We start from the raw sequence: 13,791 nt of genomic DNA, 5'->3' as shown, positions 1-13,791 counted from the left end.
TGAATTTTTTCTCATGAAGAAGTATTCTTGTCCTATGAGAATAATTTTTTCTCGCGTTCTGGATCGAAACTAACTATTGGTAGAACATTCAGGGATAAAATATATCTATGATTAATTTTTTTATGACCTTATAATAAACGTGTGATAATTTTTTCTGTTCTTATATTCCTAAGAATAACAAAATAATTCATGAAATAAACACCCCCTTAAAAATATATAAATCAATTAATATGAATTTTTTTCCTTAAACAGACGTAAGAAGAGCATTGTTGTTTGTATTTTATTTTACCTGACTCAAACATTTACTTTATGTAAAATTTAATGTATTGTTTTTTTAAAAAAAATACACAGCTTCTTTAGATCACACCTTTTAAAGAAATTTTCAAAAGAAGAAAAAAACTTTCATGAATTATCATATCCGCAATGGTTCTTAAAAAGAAGAAAAGAAAGAAAGAAAATCAAAGAAGCAATAGTGTCGCCGGGAAAAGGCATTGTTATGATGCTTCCAGTCGAGGGAGTTGCATGGACCGGCACGGGATTTGACGGCGCGGTTTCGCAAAGCATTCACTTTAGGTCAACCGGGCCAGCCAATCACTGTGTGACATGTCATCTCTTCGCACATCCCAAGAATTGACCAAAATCTCGTCAATCACACGCGATATATCATTCCTCATCACAATAATAATATTAAAAAAAGTTTGTGATACGGAGAGATCATAGTTCGAAGTGGATTTCAGAATCTCAGCTCCATGTCTAAACATTAAAAAAATAACAAGAAAAAGGGACAGTGAAGATTTTGTGATTTCCTGAGAGATTTGCTTTTGCGAAAGGGACTTTATATCATAGAGAGATATTAGCTGATATATGGTATAGAAAATCTTCCATTTTATATATATAAAAAAGAAAATCTTCCATTCATAATTTAATTATTTTTTTAAAAAATAAAAATTTAGGAAATAAGAATTTATAAGAAAATTTATAAATTGTTTAATTATTTTTAATTTCATTTAAAGAATAACATAAAAAATAAATATATTAATTATTACAAGATAATTTTATTTTTAAGAATTTAATTTTCATGCGCTATGTTTTTACCATAAATCAATTAGAAAATAATCTTAGATATAACATTTGAAGTAATAATTATAAAAGTTAACAATTTTATCATAAATAACAATTTATATTAGATTATTGTTTAAAAACATTTTATACCATCAGTGGATTTCAAATTTAAGTTTTATACTAATAATGAGAAAGATAAGATTTTATTCTTAATATTCACAAATTTATATGGAAAAAAGATCAGTCACTAATATGATAAAAAGTTTTAGATCTTATTTCATCTCAATTTATTTTTACAATAATTATTTTAAAGTAACATTGTAATTTGTGATTATACAAGAATGTAAAATTGTTATTAGTACATAGAACTCAATTAATATTATAAGAATCTCTTATATTTAGAAAATACTTTTACAAATTTATTTTTTGAAAAATTAAACTGTCCTTTTCCAAAAACTGAAAAATTAAAAGTTATGGTAAAAAAATAATAAATAATTTTGTTTAACATCTTTATAAAAGTATATTTATGATTTATAATATTAAACATTACAATTTTAGATAGCAAACATTTTACTTTTCAAATTTTTAATTGTTAATTTAAAATTTTTATCTTCTTTTTTTAACAAGTATGAAAATAGTTTATTTCCCTTGTCAAAGTTTCCCATAAATGTGTTAGACAAAAAAAGTGAAAGAAAAACGACATGATAATTAATAGATTGGTAGGAAAACTTACATCATTATTATTAGTAGTAGAGAAACATTCCGTAACTCTTTATTTATTTTAGTTAAAGTTAAAAAAGAAAAATAATTAAAAGTAAAAAAACACTAACAAACATTAGAGTAGTAAATAATTATTAGGAGAAAAATAAAAAAAATTTAAAAATTAATAAAAGATAAAATAATTTAACAAAATATATACACCAAATAAGGTATTTTTTATTATTATTATTATAGATATTACAGTAAGCCGTATTTAAGATCTAAGCACCCAAGTTACGTTGAGGATTCCTTCGTCTCTGTCTTTGTCTTTCTCTCTCTGTTCACTTTTTCTATCCTCGAAGCAAGAAATGGACTCTAACAGCGTCGTTTCTTGGCCGAGGATGCCAGAAAACATCAACGGTTTCGGCCTCAAACAGAACCAATCCGAAGAGGTTCATGTTTTAGCCGTTGATGACAGCACCGTTGATCGCAAAGTCATCGAACACTTGCTCAAAGTCTTAGCCTGTAAAGGTTAGTGCTCTCAAATAATTTTTTTTAAAACACCCTTTTAGTGTACTTAATTATTTTTTCATTTTTTGGATGCTTGTTGAAGATTGAAGTTTTTTTTTTTTTTAATAAATTGCAGTTACTGCTGTGGATAGTGGGCTGAGAGCACTGCAATTGCTTGGACTATTGGACGAGCAGAAAATACCCTCTGAAACTAATGGTTTTGTGGTATGTATTATTATAATAGGGAATTAATTAATTAATTCAATTTCATTTTCCCTGAAAATGAAAATTTCACATTAGAACGAAACCATAATAATTTGGGTTGTTATTTTTCCCTAACAGGGTTTGAAGGTAGATCTAATCATCACAGACTATTGTATGCCCGGAATGACCGGTTATGAATTACTCAAGAGAATCAAGGTTAGGAAATTTAAACAATGATCCTTCATTTTCCACATTATATAATCTTACTATAGAATAAAAATTGGTTTTTTAACAAGGGTTGATTGAAAAGTGTTAACTTGGAACAGGAATCATCTACTTTCAAGGAAACGCCTGTGGTTATTATGTCATCTGAAAACGTTTTGCCACGCATAGACAGGTATCCTTATGTTTCTTATTCTATATGTCTATTATTTTTTGAGTTTTCTTTTCTGAGTCTTGAATTGATTCAACATTAGAAAAAAAAATAATGAATAAGATTTGGAATTTTGGAAAATTTTGCAGATGTTTGGAGGAGGGTGCAGAGGATTTCATAGTGAAGCCAGTGAAGTTATCTGATGTGAAGCGTTTGAAGGATTACATGACAACAAAGGAGGTTAGGGGTGAATTAAGCCAAGAAGAGAGGGAAGGGATCAACAAGAGGAAGCTATTGGACACCTCTGATGTGTCGCCATCATCACCACCGTCCATTTCCTCATCACCACTTCCATCTTCACTCAGCTCAGTGATTGACTCTCCAATCAGACGGCTTAAAATGACCAACACTGATTGATATACTCTAGCAATTTGCTGTTTTTCTTTTCTCATTCCTGTAGGCACTACTGCTGCAATCTTTGGATTTGTTGTTTTTCCCTTTTAGGGTTCAAATTGCAATTACCTCCTCGTTTAATTGTAACGGTTTTTGTTGCGCTCCCCTCTTCTTATTTTTACTCAGTTATTTTAATTGTTTATATATGAAGGTTAATTGATTAATAAAGTTGTTCACTTAATACTGAAAATAATTGACTGATTATGTTACTGATTTTTCTTTCCAAAAGGGTAAAAGTAAAAAGTGAGCAAAAAGATTAAGCTCTTTTGTGAGTTTGCATGGATTGGTCATCAAAATTAACTGGGAAGTGTAAAAAAGGGGAGAAGGAAATAAAGTAATGTTGGTTGGACGAGAGAGATGGATTTAGGATTGGAAATTAGGCTAGTTTGTTGAAACTTATTTACTAAAATAAATACTTATTTTAATAAAATAAAATGAATATTTTTTTATTTTTTAGTGTGTCATGTTTAAACTATTTTTACTTAAAAATAATTTTTGCACTTATTTTAAGAAATAAATTTTATCTATTTTTTCAAAAAAGACTTTTATTAAAAGTGTTTATTATAAATTTATTTTTTTAAAATTTAAACAAACGCATCCATTATGTGAACCAGATAAAATAGGAAAAAGTTGTGTACCGCAGACTATATATTGACATGAGAAGATATTTATTTAACGTGTGAATCAACTATTATATATCATGATTTCAAAGTCTCAAGCATACAGTTGCATTAAATTGAAAAAAAAATTATTTCTCATAATAATTATATTATTTTATTTAATTTAAATATGATTGTCTCATGCTAATTATAAAAATTAAAGGAGAACAATAAAAAAAATAATTTATTTTTTAAGTTAGGAGAATGATACTAAAAAAATAAAGGAGATGAAAACAGTTGTAGACGGGTCTCGTGTCAATTATTTGATAACCAGATAACATGACTGGGATGGAATATAAGTGTGCAAGATCTTGTTGCTATGAAGAATAACGCAAGAATAGGGATGTGAATTGGATATGTTTTTGAAGTGTCTCTGTAACGAAGAGGGTAGGAAAGTGTAGTGGGTTCAGAGGGGGCTTGTCTAGTTGTCGAGGAGGGTTTTCTGCCATAATCCGTTTACTATGCTATATTACCAAACCTTTTTCCCATGTGGAATTGGAATATTTGGTCATTGCTGCTGGACCAGGGTAAACTAGGGATCCCCAGCGTACAGCGTACGTTTTAATCTTTTTTCCTATCACTATTTTTAACTTCTAATCCATTTTTGGCATCACTTATTATTATTAATTTCTTTGTTTTTGTAATTCATATTACTAATATTATAAATGATATAAATAAAAAATAATTAAGGTTACTTTAAAAATTAAAAAAACAATTATTTTAGAATAATTTATTTTCTTTTTGATACGACAATTATTAGACTTAGGAAATATTATTTACCGATGCAACTTTGGAAATCAAAACTGTTGAAAACAAAAAAGCATTGGCACATGAAACATTCAAGAGAAGTTACTCAACCAAGTGTGACACTGGCATGCATGGACAGTTGTTGATGTGTCTACTGCTGAGCTTGTTTTGGTTTTCTCTCTTCTCTTTGCTAGGCCTATAGATTATGTCTTTTTCGGTCTATTCCATTCTGACGAAGCTAATAGCCTTATTAACAATAGTCAAGATTCCTATAATTACCAGGTGCTCTCATGACCCAATTGAAGCATGATCATATATGTGATTCTTATCACACTCCTTCAACATCTGCCAAGTAATGCTACCCTAATTCAATCTTAAAATTAATGTGGTTGAGAATTTTTTCATATTGGCTAACTTAGCTAGGCACTTTTTCTGAGCTTCAAACTTGAATGATTTTCTCCTTTTGATCTGTTTCCGTTAGCGTAGTTCTTGAATTGAACATCCAAAAATATAACTGAAAAAATTAAGTGATGTATCCAACTTAAAAATAAATCAAACATTTTGATTTGTGAAAGTTTTGTATTTTTTTTAACCCGTTAGGATCAGCGGTGGTGGCTGAAGTAGTATGTAACTATGTATGAATTCACAAATTAAAATCTCAGTAGGATTATTGTTAAAAGTAAAAAAGTTTTTGACAATATCTCGTGTATTTAAATAGCTTACACAAATTTAGAAGGCATAGTACATGTTTAATTTTGAAGCGCTATTATTTGAAAATAATTTTACGTTGTAATTTAATGTTGTAATTTAATGCTGCATGTGTCGACACATCATTATTAGTTAATGGTTATATAAGATGTGAATCTCATTAAATGACATAACACAGTATTAGATGATATCATACGACTTTATTTCACACACATCAGAATCAAATTCCTATTAAAAAATTAGTTGCAATAGGTAACTTCTAATTCTTTAAATCACTGTAATCAAAGCCTTTGACTTTCGGGGTAATCTCAAAAGTTTTGGTTATTTGAGATGATTATGATACTTATCCTGATCCTAAGTTTAATCATACTTAAAAACTTATCGTCCTTTCTCAATGATATATTTTGTGGGATTAAATTTAAATTTTTTCTTACAAACAAACACAGTGTATGTTGCCAACTAAATTATACCTATTAGCTTAGGTAATCTCTAATTTAAACAGATACAAAAATTAAAGCAATAAAATGTTTTTTTTTCAGTAATAAATAGGTGCATATGAAAGAATGATATGAAGTGAACATGATCTATTTCAGTACGTGGGTTGGGCCTATGTAATTAGGAGCGAAGATTTGCATTGTCTTATTTGGGGCCCATGAAACCCAAAAATGCCAGGTATAATGGAAGAAATAACAACCTTTCTGCTGGCCATCAATGTTGTATCCGCAGGCCGGTCCCATAATACAGTGCCCTTTAAATTGTCTTGGTGCAAAGTTTAAATTTATTTATGTCGCTCATGGTTGGCAAAATCGTGATACGTAAAATCTGCTATGTTTTGTTTGATTGCGCTACTATGGGGCATCTGGTCCATTTAATATTTGTTGTCAATTTGTCATGATTGTTAACGAAAGTTTACTAATGGATCATGTATAGATTCTATTGTCGCTTTCGTTTCTAAAAGCATTTCCCGTTGCCTTAAATAGGTTAGCTAAGATGCTAAACAGGAGTAACGTGATCAAGTTGCCTAATCAAAATATTCATCATAATCATTCTGGATTCACCTATTACTTGCATGGCTAAAGTACGTCAGGTTGAGTCACACGTCATAAAAATTATTACGAAAACCTGGAGCATATGTATCTTTTTACAATGTTATAGGTGATAGGCATCAAATTTGTTTGACAATCTTTTGTAAAGTCTCAATTCTTAATGACATTTTTTTATTCACATGCTTTAAACTTAAGATGCTACGAAAATGATTTGAACCAGTTCTACTCGAATAACGTAATGTTGGTACTTGTAGTTTTTTTTTTTTTTTTTTTATATTCTTACTAGTGTTGTACCTGCCAAGGGGTAGGTAGGTAAATTTCTTCCTTGTTTGTATCCTTTGAATGATCTTTCTTTTTCTCCAAAGGGTACTCGGCTAGCCGAATGGTGGAATATCTATAAAAGACACTCTAACGCTCAAGTAAAGTCTCAGTTGAGGGTAATAAATGAGAATCAATAGTGTCTTACCTCAATATTCATGTGATTATTTATACATACCTTAGTGGGTCTCGGATTTGTGGACTTTTTTCCAAGGTTGCCTCTTTAGGTAATGTATCTATAATTATCATTAGAGAATTGATCTCATGCCTACTAATACTTTATCAAACAATCTGGATAATCTTTCTTTAAATAGGTCATCATAGGTTGGATGATGCATGTTCAATATTCAGTTAGACTAAATACCTAGTAGAGGGGTATTAGGCTAGGTCGAATACCTGATACTACAAGTGGTATTAGGTATTCGATTAGGTCGAGTACCTGATAAAATAGGGGGTACCAGGTATTAGGCTAGGTTAAATACTTGATACTATAGGAGGGTATCATGTATTAGTCTCGACCAAGTACTTGATACTATATGGGGTATCAAGTATTAGGCTAGGCCGAGTACCTGACACTTCTCAAGGGTAAGCACTATGGGATAACAGAGCTATAGTCCTCAAGTATTCGGTAGGATCAAATACCAAGGACCATCGCGTGGTATGCTTCAGTGTCCCAAAGGTTTTACTAGGGTATTATGGGTATTCAACCTAGGCCAAATACCTATTCGATATAAGCATAATGCATCATTCTTTGCACGAGTGTTGAGTTTATAATTTATGAATGTCTTACATACATATATAAGATAATTATGATTTATGAATATTCATACACAAGATATTAAAACATTTTAAATTCAAATTAAAAGTTTATTTAACCATAAAATCTCTATAAGATTTATCAAATAAAAAACCAAATATCTTAAAGATTTAATTTAGATCACAACTACAACCATAACCACTACCACCACCGTGATCGACGTCGTAACTATCATTATCGCCACCAACATGATCACCTTTGCTACCGTCACGACAACCATGATGGTGATGGTGGTAATGACAATAAAAGTCATGTTGGTGATGACGACGGTGGTCATGGTGACATCGATTGACGATCATGGTGGTGGTTGCGGTGGGGGTCATGACCGTTTTGGTAATCATAAATTAAATCTTTAATATAATTGATATTTTGTTTGATAAATTTTATAGGAATTTTATGGTTAAATAAAGTTTTAATTTAAATTTAAAATATTGACCTTTCATTTCAATCTTATAAAGATTAGTCATTTTCATATGATACATATCCTATATATATATATATATATATATATATATATATATATATATATATAGGTTTACACCAAAAATGTCTTATTTTTTCTTAAAAAAAATACATATGAGATTGTGCATAGAGATAAAAATGGATGGGGCCAGCCAAGGTAATAGTCACCCTTTATGAATAAATATTTGTCATGTGTTTCCTCGTTATCCACACACATTAAGTGGATACCTATGGATCTTTTTAATATCCAGGGATATCCACGGGTACCCAAGAATATTTTTGTAAAAATAAAAAATAGTTTAAAAATATTTTAATAAAAAATGTTATTGTAATTTTTATTTTTTGATATTTTCTTTGTAAAATAATTTTAATCATTACAACTTAAGTTATTAAAATATTCTACAATCTACACAATTAGAAATATCCATGAATAATTTTAAATAAGTAAATAAATTTTGTGATTTCCAAACAAAATTATCTAAAAATTACTCGCTACAATATAAACTCAATTAAAAATATAATAAAATATAAGTCTAAATAAAATTATACTCCAAAAGATATGTACAAATAAAAAATATTTATAAAGAACATCTACATATTTAAGTTTGGTAAGAAAAAAAGAATAGTTAAATATGTGCCTATTGACAAACGTGTAATGAAAATGCATGATACTTGCCCCCAGCATCCATTAAAAGTTATCACAATTCAGAATTTAAGATACATATTTAATTAGAATAAATATTGATTATATATTTTTATCAAATTTTCTATAGATAATTTTTGTTGGAATGTAAATAAAACTAAAAAGTAGAAGAGAGAGATCACATGTAGAATAAGTGTAATGATATTTCTTTTCATTTGATTAAATTAAGTTTAAATTATTAAAGTAATAGTTAATGTAATTTATTATAATAAATTTTGATCCTAAAGAAAGTATAAGAAATTTTGAAATTAAATATATTTAATGCATCAATTGATTATTAATCAAACACCAATTTATTAGTATTGATTATTTTTTTCATATATATATATATATAGAGGTTAATATTAAAATATTTTAATATTCTTTATTAAAATATTAAGTCAATACATTTTTCATATAACATGGTTATGAATATTACAATGTGCTAACAATTCTTTTATATATATTTTCATATAACTCATGATACTTACAAAAATTTTATAAGTAATGTATATTTTTCATATGTATTAATATCTTATTGATAATTTACTTATTAGTAATTAATTTATTAACATTTATCTATGGATTAATTTATTTATTAACATGAATATAATATATTAATATTAATTGATTGTATTTAATGGTTAATTATGCTTGAATTAAAAATAAAATAATCTCATTGAATATTTTTTTGAAAGAAGTGAATATAAAATTATTACGTCATATCATCTCATAAAAAATAAAACCTTCTTTTATATATGTAAACACACAATATATATATATATATATATATATATATATATATATATATATATATATATATATATATATATATATATATAATAAGTACTCTTGGTATATATTAAATTTCAACAATCCAACTTAAATTAAAATATTTTATTAAGTTTATAAATTTTTATTAAGTTTGAAAAATATTTAACACTTCATTAAATAAATTCAAATTAACCTATGATATACTTTTATAAATTACAACTAAATGTTGACTATAACATTAACTAGTTACAAATGTTCAATTCATCTAAAATTTGGTGTGCATGATCATTGACTTGATATAAAAAAAGCTCAATAGTTGCTTCACTACTAGAAATTACAATATTACAAGGGGATTTACCTGTGGATTTTGTAAAAAAAGTTTGCAATTCCACAGGAAAATCCTTCGTGGATGATAAGCATCTGTGATTTTAAATTTGTAGGAAATTTTCTTGCGGGGTTTGTTGTGGAAAATATTTGCAGGGAATTTTATGGGAAAAGTTTTGCAAGAAAATCCGTAGGAAATTGCTGCGGATTTTCTTTTCGCGGAGAATCTATAGAAAACTTATCTGCAAAATTTTTAATTTATATTTCCTGCGAATTTTTAAAAATATTTCGAATTAATTTTAATTTTTTTTCAAAATATTCATAAATTTTTTAATTTTCGTTTATTTTTTAATATTAATTTTTTTAATGTAAATTATAAGATACTAACTTGCATATTGATATTTTGTTTATAATGACTACAATGAGCTCACGGCATAAATAAAGCTTCTGATTGACGTATAAACAAATTCACACACTAACATTCTTAAGTTGAACCATCTTTTTTTTTTATAAAATAATTAAGTTGAACCATCTAAATCCAGGTTAAAATAATAAAATAATTTTATTTTTATTAAACAATGTAAAAAACAATATATTGACATACTACCTAAGCAATTATAATATTTGATGATCCTGTGACTTCTCAATTATATATGAAAAAAACTAAACAATTATAATAAAGTTATTAATACATGTTCTATAAAAAAAGTTAGTAATATATGTTATTATACGTCTATTGAAAAATACACATTTAATTATTTTGATTTGACATTGGATAAGAATGAATTAGTTAATTATTATAAAGATTATGTATGGTTATATTAATCTATAAAAGATCTTATATATATATTTAATTAGCTTAAATATAAATTTAGTCTCTATAAATTTATCTTTTTCAATTTTAGTTCTGTAATTTTTTAAAAGACCCGGACATAGCGCAGGAGGATCAACTAGTCTATTACATAAGATCAAGTCAAAATATACGTAAACAAAAATAGAACAATACTTATTTTTGTGTGCTTGCGGAGTTGGTTACTTTTGTTTAATACTACATCTTCAATGGGGTTTTGTTGGGTTTTTTAAGTAAAGAAATCGTTACTTACAATATTTTTTCCATTGGAATAAATCTATGTAATAGAGAAAGTTTTTTAAAAATAAAATTTGTATCATTTGCAAGAAATTGTTTCTTAATAATAAAAAATAATATTTATTTGACATATAACAACACCAAACCATGAGCAAAAAGAGGGAAAATAACCCAAAATGAACATTGCGGGAAGAAGATGAACAACAACATTACAACATGAATAGGAAGATAAAAAAAAAAGAAAAACTGCAACACCTTCATGTCACTATCGTCACGTTGAAACCACCACAATGCCACCACTACTCCACCTTGTTGTCATGGCCGCAACTCAAATCTGTAATAGATCCTAGTTGTGTTGAAGCTCGCACCACCTTTGTTCCACCGCAACACCTCCATGTTGCTACCATAGCCATTGAAACCACCATGGTGCCACCACCACTTTGCCTTGCCGGGGTGGGTAGGGTGCAGTTCTGTTACAGATTTGAGTCGTGGCGAAGCTCCCTATACTTATGTCGTCACGACTCTTGCTTGGGTCCACAAAACTTGACAACTATGGGCATCGTTGGAGGAAACATGGAGGCGGGGAAGGGAGCAAAGAGAGGCAGAGAAGAAGATGAAGAGATGTGGAGGCAGGGAGAGAGGCTCGAGGAAGATTATGTATTGTTATATATAATCTACAACTACGCTAACAAAAAAAATATATCGAAGCACATGTAAATCAGTAAAAAATACAAACTCGCGTAAGTTTCCTAGCAAAAATCCAAAACAATAAATAAGGCAATAAAGTACTGAAGTTTAATACAAAGTGATAAATAAACATAAAGACAAGTTCACGAATTTTTGATGATCATGGATGAGGAGCTCAATCTCCTTGAAGATCATGGCTGAGGAGCTTAGTCTCCTCCAATGTAATAATCAATGGGGTCTGCCATGTCTTCATCCTCATTTGCTCTTCCTCCTCCTGAAAAAAATAGGCTGATCCCCAGGCCATGCAATGATAGTTCTAACAAAACAGATTAGACATTCAAAAACATAATTTGTGAATAAAGACTCAAAAGTAAGGTTTAGACATATAAGACATAAGATTAAAGTAACACAAATTAAGACAAAGTTTAGAAACATTGTGTTAATTTGTAGTCGTTTAAAAATGTCTAAGAAACGTTTGTACTGCCTTTCCTTATCTTTCTTTGACGGAGTATGCGGATAAGGAAGATGCTCAACTGGTGGATGGTTTACTACAACTTTACTTTTTTCAGTGGCTTGTTTCTTTGATTTTTTCCTCTCTTCTTCACTTACCACTTTCTCTTCCACTTTTTCACTAGTCTCCACTTCATCATTTTTCTCCTTTTCTTTTTCAACTCCTTTTTTATTATTTTTTCTCACCATTATCCTTCAAACCAACCAAAGTCCCCCACCCTGTTGTAATTAAATTACATTGTTCCTTTGGGTTAACCTGTGTGTTTGCTGAGAAAGATCCACTTTCATGCTCAGAGAGTTGTGTTGAAAGTTATCCAACCTGAACTTCAAGATTTTTAATGGAAGCCTCAGTGTTCTTCTGGTTTATGATGGACATCTACATAAATTGAGTTAAAGTATCTTCCATCTTTGAGATACTATCCGACTGAGCTTGTTGTCGTTGTTGTTGTGGACCCCTATTTGAAAGATCTGCATAAGAGTTGTTAGAAGGGCCTACAAAAGAAGTGTTAGTGGCACCAAAATATGTATTATTATTTTGTGGCCTCCAGCCATAAGGCTGATTTGAACCTAAGCCACCTCTATAGCCTTGGTAGTTTCCTTGGAATCTTTGTTAAGGTCTGGATTGATTTTGCAAATAATAGGCTTCCTCTTCCTATTGGCAATCATTAGGTGTTGAACAGTGGCCATTTTGATGGTCACCACCACAAAAGTCACATCTCAGAACTTGTTGAACTTGATGAGCTTGGTGTGTTTTCTATGATCCACCTTGTTGAAATTGTTAAGGAAGTTGGCCAATCTATTTTGTTAAGGCCTTTATTTATTGAGTTAAGAGTTTGTTCTGAGCCAGAATTGCATTTTGAGTATCCAGCTCCATTATACCTTTTCTTTGAACAGGATCCCTATCATGGTGACCCTGATAATCACTAATTATAATGGAGTCAATGATTACAATTACTTCCTTAGGGCTCTTAGACATCATAATACCTTCAGCTGAGGCATCAATAATCTTCTTTGTCTAGGGTCTCAAACCACTGTAGAAGATATGTAGTTGTGCAGCATCATCAGAATTATGGTTTGGGTACCTCCGCAACAAAGCTTTGAATCTCTCCCATGTTTCATAGAGAGGTTCATCAGACCCCTGGGAAAAAGTAGCAATGACAGATTTTGCACTGATGAATCTGGACGGAGGAAAGAACCTTGCAATGAATTTTTTCTCCACTTCTTCCCAAGTGTTGAGACTTTTGTTTGGATGTGATTGGAGCCATGGCTTTGCCTTACTTGTCAAGGAGAATGGGAAAGCTTTAAGGTAGACAACTTCAGCATCTTCGTCAGAAGTTCCTATAGTGCTGCATAATTCCATGAAGGTAGACAAATGTGTGTATGGATCTTCATGACCCATTCCAGCAAAAGGGATTGAACCAATCAAACTGAGCAATGTTGGCTTTAGCTCCACAACCTTGTTGCTGAAAGGAGGAATGACTATGCTGTTGTAATGCTTTGGTCCTTGTTGGTAGCATAGTCACCAAGAGTCCTCTTTGGTAGTTTATTTCCACCTCCTTCTCGATCAACCATGTTATCAATTACAATTGGCTTCTCGATTGAAGGAGAATTAGTAGAAGAAGATTCACTGAGTGGCTTACTTGTTATTTGTTTCTTTTTCTTCATGTTC

The 13,791-nt window shown here is 29.7% G+C and overlaps 1 protein-coding gene across 1 annotated transcript; it reads left to right on the top strand.

The window, feature by feature from the left end:
* Nucleotides 1–2,062: 2,062 nt before the first annotated feature.
* On the top strand, nucleotides 2,063–3,418 carry LOC100527828 (uncharacterized). The gene is made up of 5 exons (NM_001251146.2): nucleotides 2,063–2,292; nucleotides 2,408–2,496; nucleotides 2,614–2,691; nucleotides 2,802–2,872; nucleotides 2,998–3,418. The coding sequence occupies exons 1-5, from the start codon at nucleotides 2,130–2,132 to the stop codon at nucleotides 3,263–3,265; spliced, it is 669 nt and encodes a 222-aa protein (NP_001238075.1). The 5' UTR covers nucleotides 2,063–2,129; the 3' UTR covers nucleotides 3,266–3,418.
* The last annotated feature ends 10,373 nt before the right edge of the window (nucleotides 3,419–13,791 follow it).

This window comes from Glycine max, chromosome 18 (genome assembly GCF_000004515.6).
Source record: "Glycine max cultivar Williams 82 chromosome 18, Glycine_max_v4.0, whole genome shotgun sequence".
In the NCBI taxonomy this organism is placed as follows: domain Eukaryota; kingdom Viridiplantae; phylum Streptophyta; class Magnoliopsida; order Fabales; family Fabaceae; genus Glycine; species Glycine max.
This window is presented reverse-complemented; position numbering and strand designations above follow the sequence as displayed.

Coding starts and splice junctions, on each gene's coding strand:
- LOC100527828 (NM_001251146.2), top strand. CDS start 2,130: ATGGACTCTAACAGCGTCGTTTCTTGGCCGAGGATGCCAGAAAACATC. Junction 2,293..2,407: donor CAAAGTCTTAGCCTGTAAAG/GTTAGTGCTCTC, acceptor AATAAATTGCAG/TTACTGCTGTGGATAGTGGG. Junction 2,497..2,613: donor CTGAAACTAATGGTTTTGTG/GTATGTATTATT, acceptor TTTCCCTAACAG/GGTTTGAAGGTAGATCTAAT.